At 40.4% G+C, this 23,734-nt stretch overlaps 1 protein-coding gene across 1 annotated transcript in view; it reads left to right on the forward strand.

Moving 5' to 3' along the window:
* The window catches only part of slco1c1 (solute carrier organic anion transporter family, member 1C1), a 126,743-nt gene extending 106,150 nt beyond the window's left edge, over positions 1 to 20,593 (forward strand). Inside the window, exons 10-16 of the mRNA XM_034169374.1 lie at positions 156 to 320; positions 4,348 to 4,543; positions 7,492 to 7,657; positions 12,485 to 12,657; positions 13,250 to 13,314; positions 15,528 to 15,645; positions 19,956 to 20,593. Coding sequence (XP_034025265.1) covers positions 156 to 320; positions 4,348 to 4,543; positions 7,492 to 7,657; positions 12,485 to 12,657; positions 13,250 to 13,314; positions 15,528 to 15,645; positions 19,956 to 20,193 — 1,121 coding nt within the window. The 3' untranslated portion in view covers positions 20,194 to 20,593. The remainder of the gene's footprint in view (positions 1 to 155; positions 321 to 4,347; positions 4,544 to 7,491; positions 7,658 to 12,484; positions 12,658 to 13,249; positions 13,315 to 15,527; positions 15,646 to 19,955) is intronic.
* The last annotated feature ends 3,141 nt before the right edge of the window (positions 20,594 to 23,734 follow it).

A 23,734-nucleotide genomic window follows, 5' to 3' on the forward strand; every position in this document is an offset into this window, starting at 1 on the left:
CCCTGTATTTTTTCTATAGTCAGGTAATTGTGAATCATGCTGCCAGTCTTAAGATAAGAATGACTTTGTTTGACAATGTTATTACCATGACCTTAAAGAATCATTGCTGTTGTATATTTAAGTGAATTTATAGTTTTTATTTTATCTGTCGTCAGATTTCATTCCAACCCTGAGAACTCTTCTGGGTCATCCTGTGTATTTGATCTACCTGTGTGTGACGATTATCCAGCTGAACTCTCTCATTGGCATGGTCACCTACAAGCCAAAGTACATCGAGCAACACTTCAGGCAGTCTGCTTCAAAGGCCAACTTCCTGATGGGTACAGTACACCTGATATATCATTTATTGAAACAAGAGGAGCAGGAAGGCATTTCTACCAGTTTCACTTTTTAGTCAGTCATAACATGGTATAAAGATGCACGGAAAGATGAAAACAACAAGGGTTTCTTCATTTTACTCAAATTAATTCTTACAAGTGGAGTCACCGCACTTTCTGTAAATTTCACTCAATTCAGTTTATTTATATAGCGCCAAATCACAACATAAGTCACCCCAACGTAAGGTATGAGTAAGGTCTAACCTTACCTACCCCCTGAGCAAACACAAAGACAGTGTTACAAGAAAAACTCTGTCTGGCATTTTTGAGGAAGAAACCTCAAGCAGTCCAGACTCCGAGAGTTGGCCATCTGCTGAAACGATTACTCAAGTAACTCATTTTGTTTATTTCTGGCTAGCTTTTACATAATATATGACAAATAGGTTATATTTACACATAAACTAAACAGAGTTTGCCGGTAGCTAGACCAGCCACTGACGCCATGGTGCTGCTCTACTCTGATTGGCTGTCACCTCCACCCCTCAAAAAAAAAAAAAAAAAAAAAAGGAACAGAAAGAAACAGAATGTGACTTTTAACCTCTTAAAATAGGTCAAGGTTAACCATCTTTAAACTTGTCCAAGATCTGTGTCTCAAGAATGGTCCCTGTAAATTTGAAGACTGTGGCAGTAATAGGACTGGACTTATACTGAGCCCAGACAGACGGACAGACACAAAGTCTTCGCAATACCCGATGGCCATATTTGATGGGATTAGGTAAAAATGTCCCCAGTTAGGGCTGAATGATTGAGACAAGTCTTCCAGGTCTGATACGTTTCTGCGAGAACTCTGTCATAATGATGACGTGTGACATCTCCGACAACCAGTGCCCAGTGATCGAATTTAGACATCCGTCACTTTGTCACTGCTTTTTCATGGTCAATAAATGTTTGGTTTGACACCCTGCAGTTATACTAAGAGGGAAGGGCAGTATGATCAAGATGTCTTTGGGTAGCAGTCATTGTTGAGCTTTCCTGGATGCTAGATGTTGCACAGACTAGACCACCATCATGTGGTGGTTTAATATAAATAGAACTAAGTGGAAAAACAAGTTTAAGGAACCGATGACATAATGTTGTCTAATTCATTATGTATACTATACATTATCTGGGTAATTAATGGCTGAATTTGATTTAGTGAGATCTGTGCTTCCAGCACACCATCTTCAGGTTCGTAAGGTTAAACAATCAATGACAAAGTTACCTGTTAACCATCATTTGCACCACAGTAGTGAACCTCACAGTAATGAATAAAACATTTGACAGCTCACGTGGCAGCTAATCATCGATGATCGAGGTTTTCATAACTGCTTTGACTGTAAATTAACAACATCATATAGTTTCAATGGTTGTGTAACAACAGCAACAACAAAATTAAAACAGTATCCTCATATCTGCATGTTGATTTTTACCTGAGGCTATCAAATATGGCCATTGGGTATTGCAAAGACTTTGTGTCACTCTATCCGTCTGTCTGTGCTCAGCATAAATCCAGTCCTATTACTGCCAGAGTCTTCAAATTCACAGGGAACATTCTTGGAACACAGACCTTGGACAAGTTCAAAGATGGCTAATTTAAGAGGTTAAAAAGTCACATTCTGTTTAATTCTGTTCCGGGTTTTTATTTATTTATTTTTGAGTGGCGGGGTGACAGCCAAGCAGAGTGCAGCAGCAGCAGCATGATGATGTCAGTGGCTGGTGGTCTCGCTAAAACCTCTTCTTTTATGTGTTTATATAACATATTCCTCATATATTATGTAAAAGGTAGCGAGAAATAAACATTTCTAAGACTGAAAACACTGTTTTTGTAACTTAACAGCATTTCACGGATGTGAGCATGGTGACGTCACAGGCTGGTCTAGCTAGCTGCAAAACTCTGTTTCGTTTGTGTGTAAATATAACCTCTATTTCATATATTATGTAAAAGCTAGCAAGAAGTAAAAACTTGTAAAACTGAAAACACTGTTTCTGTAACCTGATAACACCCCTGGAGTGATTTACAAGACATTTTGTGGACATCAGCATGCAAGCTAACATCCGCTAACTCAAAACTAACACCTGTTCTTGTCCAAAGCTCATGTATGCGCACACGCATGCCCTCCTACATACGTGGCAATAAACATTGTTTATGATTGATTCATTGAACATGTACAAATTGTACATAAGACGATAGGATCTTAATAATTAATTAATTAAACAACTGCAAATTATAAAGAAGACTGCTCACGCAGCTGAGAGTATTTTGTCATTGCATTATATTTGAATCATGCAGAACTGATAGAAAAATTGCAGGTTTGTGAATCAGTCATCAGCGCTGTAGCGTGCTGTTCATCCAATGATCATTTCCGTTTCTAACCTAATTTGAATTTTTAATTTTGCTGAATGACACTGGAAAGCCATCTAGAGAGTGTTTTCATTTTTTTGTGATAAATATGTTTGCAGAAACTGGAGTTTATTTTTCAGAAAAGTGTTTTGCATCATGATATTCAGACATATTAATGATGTGGGTAACATAAGATCAAAGTCTTAACTTACATGTTTTCTCATCAAGGGAGATGCTTCCAAATTGGCTGCATATGAAAGAGAATATATCAATGGGCAGTGGTAATGATATGTACAGATAAAAGGCCACATTTTCACACTGAAAAGTGAAAATGAAACCGAGGCTGAAAATCGATGGCTATGAATGAGGTGACATAAGACTGGGTTATGTTTCTTCTTGTGCTTTACTTGCAAGCGGCAACAAGAATACACACCTATATTTTGAGCGCCCCCTGTTGGTAATTTGTAGCATGCATTCAATTGGTCTAATCTTGATCGTTGACTTTGTGAGATAAATTAGGAAATATTAATTGAAGCATGTCTTCTGTGTTATGGTATTGTATTTGGACTCAAAACAACCAGTTGTGTTGCTGACTTAACTGTGTTGCCACATTGGGATTTGGGTAAATAAAATATTGGCAGTTCTGCTTTCAATATTTAAACCTGAGAGGTTTGTAATTAGGGAGGTGATGCTCTAGTGGTTAAGCGTTGGGCTTGAGACCAGAGGATCCTCAGTTTAAACCCCAGCCTGACCAGAAAATCAGTAAGGACCCTTGAGCAAGGTCCTTAATCCCCAAGTTGCTCCCGATGTGTAGTGAGCATCTTGCATGGCAGCACCCTGACATCAGTGTGTGAGTGTGTTTGTGTGAATGGGTGAATATGAGGCATTATTGTAAAGCGCTTTGAGCATCTGATGCAGATGGAAAAGTGCAATATAAATGCAGTCCATTTACCATTAATAGTTTGTGGACCAAATACTGATGTATTTCTATAGCCAGTTGTTTAGAGGAAGGACATGAAAAACATCCAGTTGATGATGAAGAAGAAGTAGTAGTAGGTCCTACGTATGTAGGCTTCAAGGCCCATTGGTGCTGGTAATGTAGGTTACTTTTCCAACCAAGGCCAGTACTCATTTACAGCTGTGTGGACTTGGACAATGCACATGAAGTGTCTTGTCGAAGGATACCAACCTAGGTCTAGGTCAGTAGTTCAACTCCTCACTGTGGTACCTGCACTACTAACTAATGAGTGGTGGTGGGGTAACAAAAGTACGGCTTCCATCCCTGGTTCTCAAGACCAGGCACCTAAGTGGCTCTACTCTACTCTTTTCTGCTCTTCTATTTTACTCTTCCTTTTTATATATTTAGATATACCTTGTGATACTAGCATAGTTCCACCTTAGAATTGAAATATAATATATAAGATATACCTTACTGAATTTTCATGGAATAATAAATGCCAATAATCGATAAACCTGATAATGTACAAATTCAAACATGTCCGGGAGTCTCATTTGGGACGTCTGGTACAAATTTGGTGAAAATCCAATGCATTTTATTTTATTGTGGGCAAAAGAAAGTGTGACTGATGCATGGATGAGGGATAATAAAATGCACAACTCATGATGTGTTTTACTCTTTGTTCATCTCAGGTGTGATCAACATCCCTGCTGTAGCACTGGGGATGTTTTGTGGTGGTCTTCTGATGAAGAGGTTGAAGTTGAACATCATGGGTGCAGCCAAATTTGCATTTGGTACATCTTTGATTGGTTATATCCTGTCGCTGTTCTTCTTCGCAATGAGTTGTGAGAATGCCAAGGTAGCCGGAGTAACACTTTCATACAACCGGTGAGTCACATAAATACCACGTAAGAAAGCTGGTTTTAGCTTCCAAAGCAAAAATATTATAGTTCCAAATGACAATGTAGTAAGTAAGTCCTTTCAGTTTTTCTGTTTTTGGCTTGGGGTTGTCACAGCAGATCCAATAATGAATCTACATGTTGATTTGGCACGTTTTAAACTGCGTGCCCTTATTGATGCAACTTCCATTACGTAGAGGATAGCTACAGATGAATTAGATGAGTAGAGGCAGGCCCAAAATTTCAGTTTTGGGCTAAACGGACACAACATACCTCATTTGAAAGGCCTTGATCTGGGCTTCCCCGTGGTCCTTGTTGTGGAAAAATCCATGCGGCAGTTTATTGCTACACAACTTTGAAAACAGTGACTGTCATTCATGACTGAGCTGTATTTTGCCATGTAAGTATCACTGATGCATTTGAGTATTTGAAGAAGCAATATTTACAGTGTAACAGATAACAATGATGCAATGATTCATTCATACTCTAGAGTATGTATTCAGCCCACACAGTTTGCAAAATCATGAAAAATATGCTATATGTAGATATGATGAGTCATATTTTACCATATGCTTAGTCCATAACATATGAATATCACAAACACTTCAGTATGTCTGTTACACAGTTAGATATAGGGTGTGTATATTTTGTAGTCATTACTGAAGGGATCTAAAATTATGTTGGTCAAACTATTGACAAATATTAAGTAATATCTTCCATTTGTTCATTAGACCTTCCACTGCAGTTGCAAATGAGATCGTGAATGACCTATGAAGCTGACAAACGAGTGAATAATATGGGCTGGAGATATTCCTCCTCATTCCATCCAAATCAAGAGGTGATACCAGATTAGGCTAGGCTACGTGCACATTTATCCAAACCTACACTTGCCACGTGCATCTCAAAACATGTTGGTTGAAGGTATCTTTGCAGGGGTTAGAGTCAGAGTTAATTTTAAAGTGCATCCGGAAAGTATTCACAGGAGTTGTTTTTCCACATTTCGTTATGTTACAGCCTTATTCCAAAATGGATTAAATTAGTTTTTTCCTCAAAATTCTACTCACAATATCCCACAATGACAATGTGAAGAAGGTTTTTGTGATTTTTGCAAATTTATTAAAAATTTTAAAAAAAGAAAAAAAAAAAGAAATTACATGTACATAAGTATTTACAGTCTTTGCCATGAAGTTCAAAATTGAGCTCAGGTGCATCCTGTTTCCACTTATCATCTTTGAGATGTTTCTGCAGTTTAATTGGAGTCCACCTGGGGAAAAGTCAGTTGATTGGACATAATTTGGAAAGACACACACGTCTACATATAAGGTCCCACAGTTGACAGTGCAGGTCAGAGCACAAACCAAGCATGAAGTCAAAGGAATTGTCTGTAGACCTCCGAGACAGGATTGTCTCGAGACCCAAATCTGGGGAAGGGTACAGAAACATTTTGGCTGCTTTGAAGGTCCCAATGAGCACAGTGGCCTCCATCATCCGTAAATGGAAGACGTTCAGATTCACCAGGACTCTTCCTAGAGATGGCCATCCATCTAAACTGAGTGATTGGGGAGAAGGGCTTTAGTCGGGGAGATGACCAAGAACCCGATGGTCACGGTCAGAGTGCCAGCATTCCTCTGTGGAGAGAGGAGAACCTTCCAGAAGGATAACCATCTCTGCAGCAATCCACCAATCAGGCTGGTATTGTAGAGTGGCCACATGGAAGCCACTCCTTAGTAAAAGGCACATGGCAGCCCACCTGGAGTTTGCCAAAAGGCACCTGAAGAACTCTCAGACCATGATAAATAAAATTCTCTGGTCTGATGAGACAAAGATTGAACTCTATGGTGTGATGTTTGGAGGAAACCAGGCACCATCCCTACAGTGAAGCATGGTGGTGGCAGGATCATGCTGTGGGAACGTTTTTCAGCAGCAGGAATTGGGAGATTAGTCAGGATTGAGGGAAAGATGAATGCAGCAATGTATAGGGACATTCTGGATGAAAACCTGCTCCAGAGTGCTCTTGACCTCAGACTGGGGCAACAGTTCATCCTTTAGCAGAACAGTGACCCTAAGCACAGCCAAGATATCAAAGGAGTGGCTTCAGGACAACTCTGTGAATCTCCTTGAGTGGCCCAGCCAGAGACTAGACCTGAGTCTGATTGAACTCAAGCTTGAAGTCATCTTTTCTGGAGCATGGCTTTCTTTCTTGGACAGCAACCTATCAGTCAACTGCCATGTCAAACAGTGACACTGTTGTTGCAGCAGCTTCCAGTTCATGGCAGGCCTGCACCTTGGTAGTTCCTGGCTTGTTTCTGAACATCTGAACCTATTTCCTCTTCGCTGAGGGTAACAGACCTTGCCAAGCTGCCTACACATCTCTGTGACTTGTACTTATATAACATTATTTGTACTGATCTTGGTATCTGCAGTTGTTTGTAAATGTCTTCAACAGAAGTTCCTGACATGTACATATAATAAATGTATGGTCCTCTTGCTGAGATCTGCACTAAACTCCTTGAACTTTCACATCGTGTAGCATGTTAGTCAATCCAGTGGGCATTGTCAAACAAACCCTTCTTATGTTAGGAAAGAGAAGCTACCGGCTGGAGATAATCATGATCATGAATAGGAAATTAAGAGAACTTGGAAAGTTCGGACATTTTGCAGCTCTACGGTACGACTCCATTAATAATCTAAGTGGGTGTATGTGTAATTTTGATCCTGTGTTGATGTCATAAAACCATACTAAATTAAAACTTGTGAACCAGATATTTTTTTTTAAGATGTACATATGCTGTATGATCATTCCGCCACAGAAAAAGATTTCAAGGAAATCATTGAAATCCCAAAAGTGCCATGAAATTCATGTCCATGGGTATATGTACACTTCTGACCACAAATGTATGTGTTTGTCCATGTAACATGTACTTCTCTTACCTCCAGGATTGATGGGATATCATATGAACAACAGTCACTCTTCACAGATTGTAACTCAGACTGTGTTTGTCCAGCGAGTGACTGGGATCCAGTCTGTGCACAGAATGGAATCACATACGTTTCTCCATGTTTAGCTGGATGCACCGGCTCTGTGGGCTCAGGGAAAAACACAGTAAGTCAAGAAGGCCAAACACAATAATGTGCACAATGTAAAAAATAAGGGAAATTGGAAACACAACTTGAGCATTTCAATGTATTTCCAGCTTTCATTGGGGTCCAGACTTTAAACAAGGTTTGAAACTATCGTAGACTGCTGGCAATACATCATTATAATGTGTAACAACCCGTGCTTTGACACAAAACACATCGCAAACACTGATATACTTCAACACTAACAGAAAAAGAAAGAAAATCCATCTTTGTCATAGTGCAGGTCATCACATTTCCAGTTTGAGACTGACTGAACAGTTTTTAACTTACTTTAAAAGGTACTGCAGATGACGGGTGTCTGTGCAAATCTGCAAAACATGTACATGATTATTGGCATCCTTTGACGAATTTATATATTCATCAAAGGGTGCTTAAGGGTGCTTAGTGTCCAGCATTCATTTTACTTGATAGAAACATCTTCATTTGTTATTTGTGTTCTGTAAAGTCTGTATTTCTATAACAAATTGGTTTGTTTAGATTTATTTTTTAGCACATTTTAAACAACGTACTTTGTTTTGCTACAACTTTTTTTGTAATGTTTCCCCCCCCCCCCCGTGGTATGGAAAATGGTGTTCAAGTATTTTCCTGGGTATTGATATGGAGTTTGAAATTCTAGCATTGTGACAACACTAGTCAGGAGTTTAGTTTTTGTGTACATTTTTTTATGTCCTGCCATGCACACTCACCTGCTTACATGTGACCGGCTGGGTGACTGTGAGGAGGAAGCGTAGTTCTAAACAGAAGCCCCATGTACACCGCCAACCCGTTCACATTTCTAACCGTTTTTCCCCACTCGACGACACACCCGCCGAGGAACAAACTCTGGTTATTGGCGACTCTGTTTTGAGAAATGTGAAGTTAGCGACACCAGCAACCATAGTCAATTGTCTGCCGGGGGCCAGAGCAGGCGACATTGAAGGAAATTTGAAACTGCTGGCTAAGGCTAAGCGTAAATTTGGTAAGATTGTAATTCACGTCGGCAGTAATGACACCCGGTTACGCCAATCGGAGGTCACTAAAATTAACATTAAATCGGTGTGTAACTTTGCAAAAACAATGTCGGACTCTGTAGTTTTCTCTGGGCCCCTCCCCATCGGACCGGGAGTGACATGTTTAGCCGCATGTTCTCCTTGAATGCTGGCTGTCTGAGTGGTGTCCAAAAAATGAGGGTGGGCGTCATAGATAATTGGCAAAGCTTCTGGGGAAACCTGGTCTTGTTAGGAGAGACGGCATCCATCCCACTTTGGATGGAGCAGCTCTCATTTCTAGAAATCTGGCCAATTTCTTAAATCCTCCAAACCGTGACTATCCAGGGTTGGGACCAGGAAGCAGAGTTGTAGTCTTACACACCTCTCTGCAGCTTCTCTCCCCCTGCCATCCCCTCATTACCCCATCCCCGTAGAGACGGTGTCTGCTCCCAGACCACCAATAACCAGCAAAAATCTATTTAAGCATAAAAATTCAAAAAGAAAAAATAATATAGCACCTTCAACTGCACCACAGACTATAACAGTTAAATGTGGTCTATTAAACATTAGGTCTCTCTCTTCTAAGTCCCTGTTGGTAAATGATATAATAATTGATCAACATATTGATTTATTCTGCCTTACAGAAACCTGGTTACAGCAGGATGAATATGTTAGTTTAAATGAGTCAACACCCCCGAGTCACACTAACTGTCAGAACGCTCGTAGCACGGGCCGGGGCGGAGGATTAGCAGCAATCTTCCATTCCAGCTTATTAATTAATCAAAAACCCAGACAGAGCTTTAATTCATTTGAAAGCTTGACTCTTAGTCTTGTCCATCCAAATTGGAAGTCCCAAAAACCAGTTTTATTATTATCTGTCGTCCACCTGGTCGTTACTGTGAGTTTCTCTGTGAATTTTCAGACCTTTTGTCTGACTTAGTGCTTAGCTCGGATAAGATAATTATAGTGGGCGATTTTAACATCCACACTGATGCTGAGAATGACAGCCTCAACACTGCATTTAATCTGTTATTAGACTCTATTGGCTTTGCTCAAAATGTAAATGAGTCCACCCACCACTTTAATCATATCTTAGATCTTGTTCTGACTTATGGTATGGAAATAGAGGACTTAACAGTATTCCCTGAAAACTCCCTTCTGTCTGATCATTTCTTAATAACATTTACATTTACTCTGATGGACTACCCAGCAGTGGGGAATAAGTTTCATTACACTAGAAGTCTTTCAGAAAGCGCTGTAACTAGGTTTAAGGATATGATTCCTTCTTTATGTTCTCTAATGCCATATACCAACACAGTGCAGAGTAGCTACCTAAACTCTGTAAGTGAGATAGAGTATCCCGTCAATAGCTTTACATCCTCATTGAAGACAACTTTGGATGCTGTAGCTCCTCTGAAAAAGAGAGCTTTAAATCAGAAGTGCCTGACTCCGTGGTATAACTCACAAACTCGTAGCTTAAAGCAGATAACCCGTAAGTTGGAGAGGAAATGGCGTCTCACTAATTTAGAAGATCTTCACTTAGCCTGGAAAAAGAGTCTGCTGCTCTATAAAAAAGCCCTCCGTAAAGCTAGGACATCTTTCTACTCATCACTAATTGAAGAAAATAAGAACAACCCCAGGTTTCTTTTCAGCACTGTAGCCTATTGAGCTGAGTATTCCATTAACTTTAACTAGTAATGACTTCATGACTTTCTTTGCTAACAAAATTTTAACTATTAGAGAAAAAATTACTCATAACCATCCCAAAGACGTATCGTTATCTTTGGCTGCTTTCAGTGATGCCTGTATTTGGTTAGACTCTTTCTCTCTGATTGTTCTGTCTGAGTTATTTTCATTAGTTACTTCATCCAAACCATCAACATGTTTATTAGACCCCATTCCTACCAGGCTGCTCAAGGAAGCCCTACCATTATTTAATGCTTCGATCTTAAATATGATCAATCTATCTTTGTTAGTTGGCTATGTACCACAGGCTTTTAAGGTGGCAGTAATTAAACCATTACTTAAAAAGCCATCACTTGATCCAGCTATCTTAGCTAATTATAGGCCAATCTCCAACCTTCCTTTTCTCTCAAAAATTCTTGAAAGGGTAACTGATCATCTGCAGAGGAATGGTCTATTTGAAGAGTTTCAGTCAGGTTTTAGAATTCATCATAGTACAGAAAGAGCATTAGTGAAGGTTACAAATGATCTTCTTATGGCCTCGGACAGTGGACTCATCTCTGTGCTTGTTCTGTTAGACCTCAGTGCTGCTTTTGATACTGTTGACCATAAAATTTTATTACAGAGATTAGAGCATGCCATAGGTATTAAAGGCACTGCGCTGCGGTGGTTTGAATCACATTTGTCTAATAGATAACAATGTGTTCATGTAAATGGGGAATCTTCTTCACAGACTAAAGTTAATTATGGAGTTCCACAAGGTTCTGTGCTAGGACCAATTTTATTCACTTTATACATGCTTCCCTTAGGCAGTATTATTAGACGGTATTGCTTAAATTTTCATTGTTACGCAGATGATACCCAGGTTTATCTATCCATGAAGCCAGAGGACACACACCAATTAGCTAAACTGCAGGATTGTCTTACAGACATAAAGACATGGATGACCTCTAATTTCCTGCTTTTAAACTCAGATAAAACTGAAGTTATTGTACTTGGCCCCACAAATCTTAGAAACATGGTGTCTAACGAGATCCTTACTCTGGATGGCATTACCCTGACCTCTAGTAATACTGTGAGAAATCTTGGAGTCATTTTTGATCAGGATATGTCATTCAAAGCGCATATTAAACAAATATGTAGGACTGCTTTTTTGCATTTACGCAATATCTCTAAAATTAGAAAGGTCTTGTCTCAGAGTGATGCTGAAAAACTAATTCATGCATTTATTTCCTCTAGGCTGGACTATTGTAATTCATTATTATCAGGTTGTCCTAAAAGTTCCCTAAAAAGCCTTCAGTTAATTCAAAATGCTGCAGCTAGAGTACTAACGGGGACTAGAAGGAGAGAGCATATCTCACCCATATTGGCCTCTCTTCATTGGCTTCCTGTTAATTCTAGAATAGAATTTAAAATTCTTCTTCTTACTTATAAGGTTTTGAATAATCAGGTCCCATCTTATCTTAGGGACCTCGTAGTACCATATCACCCCAATAGAGCGCTTCACTCTCAGACTGCAGGCTTACTTGTAGTTCCTAGGGTTTGTAAGAGTAGAATGGGAGGCAGAGCCTTCAGCTTTCAGGCTCCTCTCCTGTGGAACCAGCTCCCAGTTCAGATCAGGGAGACAGACACCCTCTCTACTTTTAAGATTAGGCTTAAAACTTTCCTTTTTGCTAAAGCTTATAGTTAGGGCTGGATCAGGTGACCCTGAACCATCCCTTAGTTATGCTGCTATAGACGTAGACTGCTGGAGGGTCCCCATGATGCACTGTTTCTTTCTCTTTTGCTCTGTATGCACCACTCTGCGTTTAATCATTAGTGATCGATCTCTGCTCCCCTCCACAGCATGTCTTTTTCCTGGTTCTCTCCCTCAGCCCCAACCAGTCCCAGCAGAAGACTGCCCCTCCCTGAGCCTGGTTCTGCTGGAGGTTTCTTCCTGTTAAAAGGGAGTTTTTCCTTCCCACTGTAGCCAAGTGCTTGCTCACAGGGGGTCGTTTTGACCGTTGGGGTTTTACATAATTATTGTATGGCCTTGCCTTACAATATAAAGCACCTTGGGGCAACTGTTTGTTGTGATTTGGCGCTATATAAAAAAAATTTTGATTTGATTTTGATTTTACATGTATGTGTCTCTATAGATCTTCTCTAACTGCAGCTGTGTCGGCGTTGCTGGTAACTTCACGGCTCATGCGGGTCAGTGCCTCCAGAAGGACGACTGTGACAGGATGTTCCCCTACTTCCTCGCTCTCTCCGTCGTCACTTCCTTTATCATTTCCCTCGGAGGGACACCAGGCTACATGCTTCTCATCAGGTCAGAAATCGCATGACGCAGTGAAAGTGGTTTTTAATCACAGACATTAGAAAGCATGTAGGGCTGGAACAAGCATCTACTTTCATGTCTGATAAATCACATTTTAATTTTTAATTAACTGAATACAGGCCCAAATGGCTCAGCTTTGAGACAGACAACCAATCAAACCAGCCATTTCTCTGGGCATGAACTAACAGACAAACTTCAGGGATACATATACAAATTCAAAATATTTTCAGCTGTTTTCTTTGGAAATGAAAGCAAAATAGCAACTCACCACATATCACGTGCAGCCTGATCCAACAGTGGAACGGTTCTGATCCGGTGACGTGATTTCAGACACACGGGAAGAAGTTATGTGGTGCAGGTTGTGAGTGAGAAAATATTTGTCAGCTGTCGTCATTGCTGCATGTAGCCTAGCCTAACAAGAACACTAATGACTTTTTATTAGTAACACATATGCATGAGGGTATAGCTATGCCCATTTTACAGTAATTCAATAATTGCTTCTCCCATGAAAAACAGAGAAATAAATTACAGTGTTTCCTTCCCCATAATGTTCTGAATTTGTTTTTTGTTTTTTTAAATGCAGGTGTATCAAGCCACAGCTAAAGTCGCTGGCTCTGGGCTTCCACACTCTGGCAACACGCACACTTGGTAAGTTGGAGTGAAACTCATTCTGTACTGACTGTACCCATCATTTATTGAGCTGACACAAGCAGAAGATTGTTTTGACTAAGACTACCTTCTAAATCTTCCCAAAAATAAACAGCTCTTTTGGTAAAACTGTAAAATATGTCAATGTGGAAAAGAAAAGAATCGGTGTCTAACAATTCACCAGTATGAAGCAGAAACTGGTTTAAAAATAAACAATACAACTGCTTTGATTCGCAGAACCCTAGATCAATCAAAATGCACGATGAACCATTCAAAGGTCATATATACAGCGGAAAAAAGAAGTACTGAATACATCACCATTTTTCTCAGTAAATATATTTCTAAAGGTGCTGCTGACATGAAATTTTCATCAGATGTCAGTAACAACTCATGTGATCCACACATACAAATAAACCAAAACCGCTAGTTACAGAAATTAAGTTATGTGTAATAAAATGGAATGACACAGGGGAAAAATATTGAACATGCTGACTGAAATTTATTTTATTTTTTTTATTATTTATTTATTTATTTATTTTTTACTACTTTGTACTTTGTACAAAATAGTAAAAAGAAAACTAGAGAAACTAGTTGTATGCATTGCTCAGGTATAATTTTGGCCCATTCTTCTACACAAACAGTCTTCAAAGCTTTAAGGTTCCGTGATCTTCTTCTATGAACTGTGGTCTTCAGTTCTTTTCATAGATTTTCTATTAGATTCAAGTCAGGTGATTAGCTGGGCATGTCAGTTGGTATATTGTGAATGTAAAAATCACTAAATAACCAGTGAGACAGTAAGATCAGTAAATGGCTAAATTTAATCAATCTACAAAATCTCAGATTTTTTTACCTCCTGTATTAGAACCAAAACATAAACAAATAAATCTTTACACTCACAAACATGTCATTACAGGCATCAAAATTAAAACATCATCTATCCATCACAGGTATTAAATCCAGACAAAGTATTTTATTTTTTTTATATAGCGCCAAATCACAACAAAGTTGTCTCAAAGCGCGTCACAAAAAAAAAAAAAAAAAATCAGGCATCATAAAAAAGAATCAGGCATCAGAAAGACAACAAACAGGCCACAACATGCTCCTTTTCCTAATAAAATGAATTAAAAGATTAAAATGCCAGTCCGTGAACAATTTTATAGGTTAGTAGCAGAACCTTAAAATCTGATCTCACTGGGACAGGAAGCCATTGAAGAGATGCCAAAATGGGTGTAATGTGGTCAAACTTTCTGCTTCTTGTCAAAAGACTGGTAGCAGCATTTTGAACCAATTGGAGAGCCCTAATGCTGGACTGCGGTAAACCAGAAAATAGAATATTGCAGTAGTCCAATCTAGAAGAGATAAATGCATGGATCAAGATCTCAGCATCAGCCATAGACAGGATGGGACAAATCTTCACTATATTTCACAGGTGGAAGAAAGCAGTCCTCATAATATCTCTAATGTGGAGGTCAAAGGATAACATAGGATCAAAAATTACCCCAAGGTTCCTCACTTTGTCAGCGTGATGTATGACACACAAGCCCAGGCTAAATGTTAGCTGGTCAAATTGATGCCGATAGCTTGTTGGACCAAAAACCATCATTTCAGTCTTATCAGAGCTTAAAAGTAGGAAATTGCTAGACATCCAACTTCTCACTGATGCAAGGCAATCTTCTAAGGATTTTATGTGGATGAGATTACCAGCAGTTATCGGCTTGTATAACTGAGTATCATCAGCATAGCAGTGAAAGGTAATCCCAAAATGCTGCAGTATGTGCCCAAGGGGTGCTATATAAAGGGAGAAAAGCAGGGGATTTAATCATTTCCAGCACAGTCAGCCCAAGTGTGGGCCACAAGTCCTTAAACAGTTTTGTTGGTATAGGATCAAATAAACAGGTTGTGCTTTTTGTAGACATTATGAGTTTCGTCGACACGCCGAGTGAGATACTATCAAATTCTGTAAATCTAGGTAATACCTCAGCACTCACCTCAATAGCAGGGTGTAGTGGCTGGGTTAAGGCATGCTGGGATATGTTTAACCTAATGTCTTCTATTTTATTCTCGAAGTAATCCAAGAAATTTTGTGCTGTTAAAGAAGAATAACTTAACAGGTGGTTGTCCAAATTACTTCGTTGTAGTTACTGTTGCGTTCCTCGCAGCTTGTTTGTGATAAAGTTTCTGCAGATTGTCAAATCATGTTTTGTGTTCCACAGCAGGGATTCCAGCTCCCATCTACTTTGGAGCCATCATTGACACCACGTGTCTCAAATGGGGCCAGAAGCGGTGCGGAGGAATCGGAGCCTGTAGGATCTACAACACCGCCGCCTACAGGTAGTACTTAGAATCACACAAAGGTGTTTGGCTCGTCTGTGTTTTTACTGTGATCAAATGCTCGGTTTTCTTGTTCTCACTGAAACACATAATTGGTTCAGTGTTGGTGCAGAGTCTCTCAGACAAGCTTGTTTTAAGAGAAAATTAACATTGCCAGCAGTTATATTTTTCCCAGATTTTAGTGTAGTTCCAACTGATGCATTTGACTGCACTACACTGGATAAAATGAATAGAAAGAACAGAATCAGCCTGGAATAGATCCTGTAAAATGTGGGTCAGACCGAAGTGCTTTGTTTTTTTCTTTTGTTTGTTTTTTTGCTATAGATTTTTACATCTGCACTCCTGAACGTGAGAGAAAACAATGGACTGCATTTATACAGCATTTTCACGATTAACACACTAACACACAATTGATGCCTCACATTCACACACAAATGTCAGGCTTGCCCTATGTACTGGGATCCTGTGGTCACAAGCCCACCACTTTAACCACTTGATCATCATCTCCTCATAAAAATTATGAGTGATTAAACAACACTGAAGCTGTATCACTGAGTGGTGCAACCCTGCAACAATCAGCAGCGCATCCTCACTGCTGCACATCGAAAGAAGCTGACTGGTTGAATTTATCACTGCAGTCAGGTGAAGTTATAGAACCACTGCAAAATAACAGAGCAGTGGCCAAGTTTGATTTTCATATTAATATCTGAGGAGCACAGACCGCGCTAAGGCACTGTGCTACAGTATAACTGTGACAACCGTTTGCACTTCGGCTTCTTGACAGAGGCGTGGCGACGTACCAATCTTTGCACGTTGGATGAAACGCTGACTAGGGCTATCGTGGTAACTATTATACTGACTTATCGTAGGCGCAACACCTGAGTGATTTTCCCCCAATACTGTTCAAGCCCAAATTTTTTTTTTTCGCACCGCAGACAGGACTCAGTTCACTCTGCCTGTGTGTGCATGCATGCGCACGTGCACACACACACACACACACACACACACACACACAAGTGACAGTGAAACAGGGTACGATCGTGGTTCAGTGGTTAGTACTCTGGCTTCAAGATCCAGGATTGGTGTTCACCAGTGTCCAGTTTATCGCTGCCGAATTTGCATGTTGACACATGTCTGCTTGGAGTTTCGTTGGTACGTCGCCACGCATCCATCAAGGAGCCATTTACTTGAGTTCTGTTTTGTTAAAAAGATCCTAACAATTCATTTTATGTATTGGTTGTTTAGATTTTTAGTTATTTAGGATATTTGAATTTTTTTTTTTTCCCACATTCCAACTCTACTGTCTCAATCGCATTTTTTTTCGGATTCTCTCATTTTTACGCGAGGTCACGACAGCAGATCCAGTGTTGTTTTTTTTTCAAAAAGTACACTGATGCAGCTTTGGCTGTGTAGCCCGATGGGAAATCGGAGTTAGGAAGGAAGGAAATGTGTGTATCCTTTCCTGTTGGATGTAAATTGTGTATTTGCATTGGGGTAGGATATTGCACCAGGTTAATGGTGTTTCTGCTGTCAGAAATAATGTCTGATTGCAAGATTGAGATCAGGAGAGTGGTGCAAGTAGGTCAGGGGGCCTTGAAGTGGGACGTTTGGTCTGCAAGCTGATGAATCACTTGTGGTAGTGAGTTGTTCTTTGAATCAAATCAAATCAATTTTATTTATATAGCGCCAAATCACAACAGTCGCCCCAAGGCGCTTTATATTGTAAGGGAAAGCCATACATTAATTACAGAAAAACCCCAACGGCCAAATGACCCCCTGTGAGCAAGCACTTGGCGACAGTGGGAAGGAAAACTCGCTTTTGACAGGAAGAAACCTCCAGCAGAACCAGGCTCAGGGAGGGGCAGTCTTCTGCTGGGACTGGTTGGGGCTGAGGGGAGAGAATCAGGAAAAAGACATGCTGTGGAAGACAGCAGAGCTCAATCACTAATGATTAAAAGCAGAGTGGTGCATACAGAGCAAAAAGAGGTGAATAAAAAGAAACACTGGGTGCATCACTGGGTGTCTGTCCAATTCGGATCAGGGAGACAGACACCCTCTCTACTTTTAAGATTAGGCTTAAAACTTTCCTTTTTGCTAAAGCTTATAGTTAGGGCTGGATCAGGTGACCCTGAACCATCCCTTAGTTATGCTGCTATAGACTTAGACTGCTGGGGGGTTCCCATGATGCACTGAGTGTTTCTTTCTCTTTTTGCTCTGTATGCACCACGTTGCATTTAATCATTAGTGATTGATCTCTGCTCCCCTCCACAGCATGTCTTTTTCCTGGTTCTCTCCCTCAGCCCCAACCAGTCCCAGCAGAAGACTGCCCCTCCCTGAGCCTGGTTCTGCTAGAGGTTTCTTCCTTTTAAAAGGGAGTTTTTCCTTCCCACTGTTGCCAAGTGCTTGCTCACAGGGCGTCGTTTTGACCGTTGGGGTTTTTCCGTAATTATTGTATGGCTTTTCCTTACAATATAAAGCGCCTTGGGGCAACTGTTTGTTGTGATTTGGCGCTATATAAATAAAATTGATTTGATTTGATCATGGGAAACCCCCCAGCAGTCTAAGTCTATAGCAGCATAACTAAGGGATGGTTCAGGGTCACCTGATCCAACCTTAACTATAAGCTTTTTCAAAAAGGAACGTTTTAAGCTTAATCTTAAAAGTAGAGAGGGTGTCTGTCTCCCTGATCTGAATTGGGAGCTGGTTCCACAGGAGAGGAGCCTGAAAGCTGAAGGCTCTGCCTCCCATTCTACTCTTACAAACCCTAGGAACTACAAGTAAGCCTGCAGTCTGAGAGCGAAGCACTCTATTGGGGTGATATGGTACTACGAGGTCCCTAAGATAAGATGGGACCTGATTATTCAAAACTTTATAAGTAAGAAGAAGCATTTTAAATTCTATTCTGGAATTAACAGGGAGCCAATGAAGAGAAGCCAATATGGGTGAAATATGCTCTCTCCTTCTAGTCCCTGTCAGTACTCTAGCTGCAGCATTTTGAATTAACTGAAGGCTTTTCAGGGAACTTTTAGGACAACCTGATAATAATGAATTACAATAGTCCAGCCTAGAAGAAATAAATGCGTGAATTAGTTTTTCAGCATCACTCTGAGACAAGACCTTTCTAAGTTTAGAGATATTGCGCAAATGCAAAAAAGCAGTCCTACATATTTGCTTAATATGCACACTGAAGGACATATCCTGATCAAAAATGACTCCAAGATTTCTCACAGTATTACTGGAGGTCAGGGTAATGCCATCCAGAGTAAGGATCTGGTTAGACACCATGTTTCTAAGGTTTGTGGGGCCAAGTACAATAACTTCAGTTTTATCTGAATTTAAAAGCAGGAAATTAGAGGTCATCCATGTCTTTATGTCTTAAAGACATTCCTGCAGTTTAACTAATTGGTGTGTGTCCTCTGGCTTCATGGATAGATAAAGCTGCGTATCATCTGCATAACAATGAAAATTTAAGCAATGCTTTCTAATAATACTGCCTAAGGGAAGCATGTATAAAGTGAATAACATCGGTCCTAGCACAGAACCTTGTGGGACTCCATAATTAACCTTAGTCCGTGAAGAAGACTCCCCATTTACATGAACAAATTGTAATCTATTAGATAAATATGATTCAAACCACTGCAGCGCAGTGCCTTTAATACCTATGGCATGCTCTAATCTCTGTAATAACATTTTATGGTCAACAGTATCAAAAGCAGCACTGAGGTCTAACAGGACGAGCACAGAGATGAGTCCACTGTCTGAGGCCATAAGAAGATCATTTGTAACCTTCACTAATGCTGTTTCTGTACTATGATGAATTCTAAAACCTGACTGAAACTCTTCAAATAGACCATTCCTCTGCAGATGATCAGTTAGCTGTTTTACAACTACCCTTTCAAGAATTTTTGAGAGAAAAGGAAGGTTGGAGATTGGCCTATAATTTGAATGGGTGTATTTGCATCAGTTGCATAAAATGTCCTTAAAACTTAGGATTTTTTTTTCTCATCAAAATCAGGCAACATTGTCTCAGAAAACTAGTTAACATACAAACTGGTCTTCAGAAATATACCGGCACACACTAATAAGTGCCCTGCTTGGTTACTATCTCATGGTTTGCTGTTTCTGTCGCTTCTCCATCGTGGTTCCGTCTTTTTCATTTCCTCAAATGACCTCAACTTTCACCTCATTCATTTCTCTCTCCGATGTTACTCCTTGGGTTGCCTCGAAGCCATTATGTTTTTAACAGTAGTAGTCATAATGTGGCGCCGCCTTCACTGACACAGGCCTGTTTGTGATTGTTCTCGTGTCAGGATAGCGTACCTGGGTCTGACTCTGAGCCTGCGGACCATCTCCTTTGTTCTGTGCATCCCGGGCTTCATTCTCCTCAGGAGGCAGCTGAAGGAAGAGGAACGAAACGGCGTCCACGGAGCGCTGGTCAACGGCAGGACAGAGCTGAAAGCACTCAGGAAGGAGGAGCTAGTAATCTCTAATTATGACCAATCACAACGAACGTCAGAGAACAGCACAGACAGAGAAACGCGGCTGTGACGCATGGAGCAGAACCTCACAGACAAACAGCTGAGCCCGTACACACACAGTCTGTACCAAAATAATACTGTGTATACACACAAATACAATTTGCAGGGAATTACACTTTATGTCTGATCACCTCATACGATGCAGAAATTCTATATTTGTACTACTGAAGCTGTGCAGATGTGAATTTTACAGCATTTTAATATAAGAAGACCATTTCTTTGAATGTGCAGACAGTCCTCATAAAGTCTGTAACAATATATTACACTTTTGACAGTGGCACAATACATTAGACTGGTAATATGACGAGTACCGATTACTGCATAACTGGTATAATGGAACACCAGCATTTTTTTTTAAGTTGCCTCTTTGGATTTTTAGTTGAAATGATGACTTCCCTCTGACATCATTGGCAGTGGAAACACAAGAAAAGTGACCTTACAAATAAGACGCATACAGATGAGGACAAAATTATTAACCCCCTTATGACATTTAACATTTTCTTCAAAATTTTCTTAAGTGTGTTTTTATCAGATGAAGGAATTTTCAACACAGCATTTTTAAGCATCCTAGCTTTATTTTGTATGTTTACATGATATTAAGTTATAAGCCCCCTTAAGAACTGACCTTTTTGTTCAACCATAGCACAGCCCATTGTTGTACAATGATGTGCTTTAACTTTGTAAAGCTCAAATCTTGTAAAATCAAGTTAAAACTGAGTGTTATCTTCCAGTGTACACATCGTATAAACACGTCAATAAGAGTTTGAGCGGTCACTCGAGAAAGCATCAAAAGAAATCAGTTTAAACTTGAGAAAAAGAATGGCTGATGCTCACGATGCAGGAGGAGGAGATACCACAGTATTCCTAAGTGTCAAGAAATGGGGTCAGAAGTATCATCAAGGAATTCAAAGAGAGCCACACAGTAAAGAACAAGCCTGGCAGAGGTAGGAAGTGAAAGATTTCAAAGACTCTGGAAAGAAAACTAGTGAGAGATATGTCTAGCTGCCAAGACACTTGTGAATGGCTTAGTCAAGTTGGGAATTGAAGTATCAAAGAAGACCAGCTCTGGACCAGCTCAAAGAAGACCAGCTCTGAACAGGAATGGACCAAGAAAAATTCCACTTCTGCAGAGGAGACACCTTCAAGCAAGACTGAAGTATGCTAAGGACAACATGGAGAAAGATTATGCATACTGGAAACATGTCCTTTGGTCAGATGAGATGAAACTGGAGCTCTTTGGCGACAGAGAGGTTGCTTATGTTTGGAGAAAGAAGGCGAGAGGCCTATAACCCAAAGAACACTGTCCCCACAGTGAAACACGGCAGTGGGTGTTGGGAAGGTGTCGTAGCACGGACCCACAACAGGGGGCGCAAATGAACCGACAATGAGTAAGCCAAAAAGTAACAATTTAATGTTGTGATAATACACAACTAAATTTACAGAAATTTGCACAGTCAATAAACACCAGGTGACGTGTGGGCAGGCTCGAAGATAGAAGACCCCCGACGAGAGAGAAGCCGCGTCCCACACGGCTTCCACCACCAACAGTCTGAAGAACACCGGAGCCGCCAAGTCCCGAGTCCCCAGGTGGCCTCTGTCTTCGGCTGTCGACCCTGGTACTGCTGGCAGAAAGCAGAGATAAGATGTATGAGTGTGAGTCCGTGCACTCAGTAATCCACAGTCCATACACAGTTAGGAGGGAGCACCTCCACCTCCAATCACACACTCGTACAGCTCCTGGTTTAACCACTTATCTGGGTTGGGATGTGAGGCGAAGCCGTCGCTGTCACACCAAACGCCAATCCCTCAGACAAGGAAACACTCCAGGAAAACGGCTGCAACAGAAGTTCAGGTTATACACACAAAGTGTCTGTCAGCAGAGAAATTACCTTTTCAATGGTAGTCGATTTCTCGGCGGGGAGGTGGAGTTGCAGTCCGGCTTAAGTAGTGGTGCGATGAGTGACAGCTGTCACTTCCTCTGGGTCTGGCGCCTCTTGTGCTTGGAGCCCGCACTCCAAACAGGGCGCCCTCTGGTGGTGGTGGGCCAGCAGTACCTCCTCTTCAGCGGCCCACATAACAGTGGGAGTGCTATGCTGTGGGAATGTTTCAGTGCGTCTGGAACTGGGAATCTCTTCAAGGTGGACGGAATCATGAAGAAAGGAGAATATGTGAAGATTTTGGAAGAAACCTCCAAGTAGTCAGCGGTAAAACTGGATCTGGGTCATCACTTTGTCTTCAAGCATGACAACAACCCAAAACATGCATCAATCCTGGTGAAGAACTACCGGCAGAAGACCAAACACACACTTTACTATTAACATCAGGAAGGCTAATTATTTTAACCCTGGTAGTTTTTGTGAAATATCTTTGTAAAATAATGTAAGCATCCAAAATCAAATGAGGATGTTAAAAAAAATTTTGTGTTGAAAATTCCTTGCTCTGTCAAAAAGAACTTGAGAAGATTTTGAAGAAAACATTAAATTTCATGGGGGGGGTAATAATTTTGTCTTCATCTGTAGCTACGTGTCTGCCACCTTGGAAACAATAAATCAGAGTTTTCAAAGAGATGTTTGTCATGAGATTTAAAACAAAGAAAAAAAGTGGTAATAATAAGAATAAGAATAAGAAGAGGCAACATGAGACACCATTTACTTTCAGTTAACCAAAAAGGCATAGGCTGAAGCAACAGGTTATTCCAATTTTCCGTGATACCCAAAAACAGCTTAAGTAGCACCTGAGATAAATCAAAGCTAACAGCAAAACCATCAATAATGTCCAAAGGAAACAGCTTTCGAATTAACACAAAATGCAACAACAATCTTCTTAACCTACAGTGAGGCAAATAAGTATTTGATCCACTGTCGACCTGCAAAGAATGGAGAGGTCTGTAATTTTTATTGTAGGTACACTTCAACTATGAGAGACAGAATCTAAAAAAAAAAAACAAAAAAAAAAAAACAATCAGAAAATCGCATTGTATGATTCTTAAGTAATTTGCATTTTATTGCATGAAATAAGTATTTGATACAATAGAAAAACAGACCTTAATATTTGGTACAGAAACATTTGTTTGCAATTACAGAGGTCAGATGTTTCCTGTAGTTCTTGACCAGGTTTGCACACACTGCAGCAGGGATTTTGGTCCACTCCTCCATACAGATCTTCTCCAAATCTTTCAGGTTTGGAGTTTCAGCTCCCGCCAAAGATTTTCTGTTGAGTTCAGGTCTGGAGACTGGCCAGGCCACTCCAGGACCTTGAAATGCTTCTTACGGAGCCCCTCCTTAGTTGCCCTGGCTGTGTGTTTGGGGTCATTGTGATGCTGGAAGACCCAGCCACGACCCATCTTCAATGCTCTTACTGAGGGAAGGAGGTTGTTTGCCAAAATCTCACGATACATGACCCCAGCCATCCTCCCTTCAATACGGTCATCCGTATTCAATGCAGTCGTCCTGTCCCCTTTGCAGAAAAGCACCCCCAGAGCATGATGTTTCCACCCCCATGCTTCACGGTTGGGATGGTTTTCTTGGGGTTGTTCTCATCCTCTAAACATG

The sequence above is a fragment of the Thalassophryne amazonica genome, chromosome 4 (genome assembly GCF_902500255.1).
Source record: "Thalassophryne amazonica chromosome 4, fThaAma1.1, whole genome shotgun sequence".
In the NCBI taxonomy this organism is placed as follows: Eukaryota; Metazoa; Chordata; class Actinopteri; order Batrachoidiformes; family Batrachoididae; genus Thalassophryne; species Thalassophryne amazonica.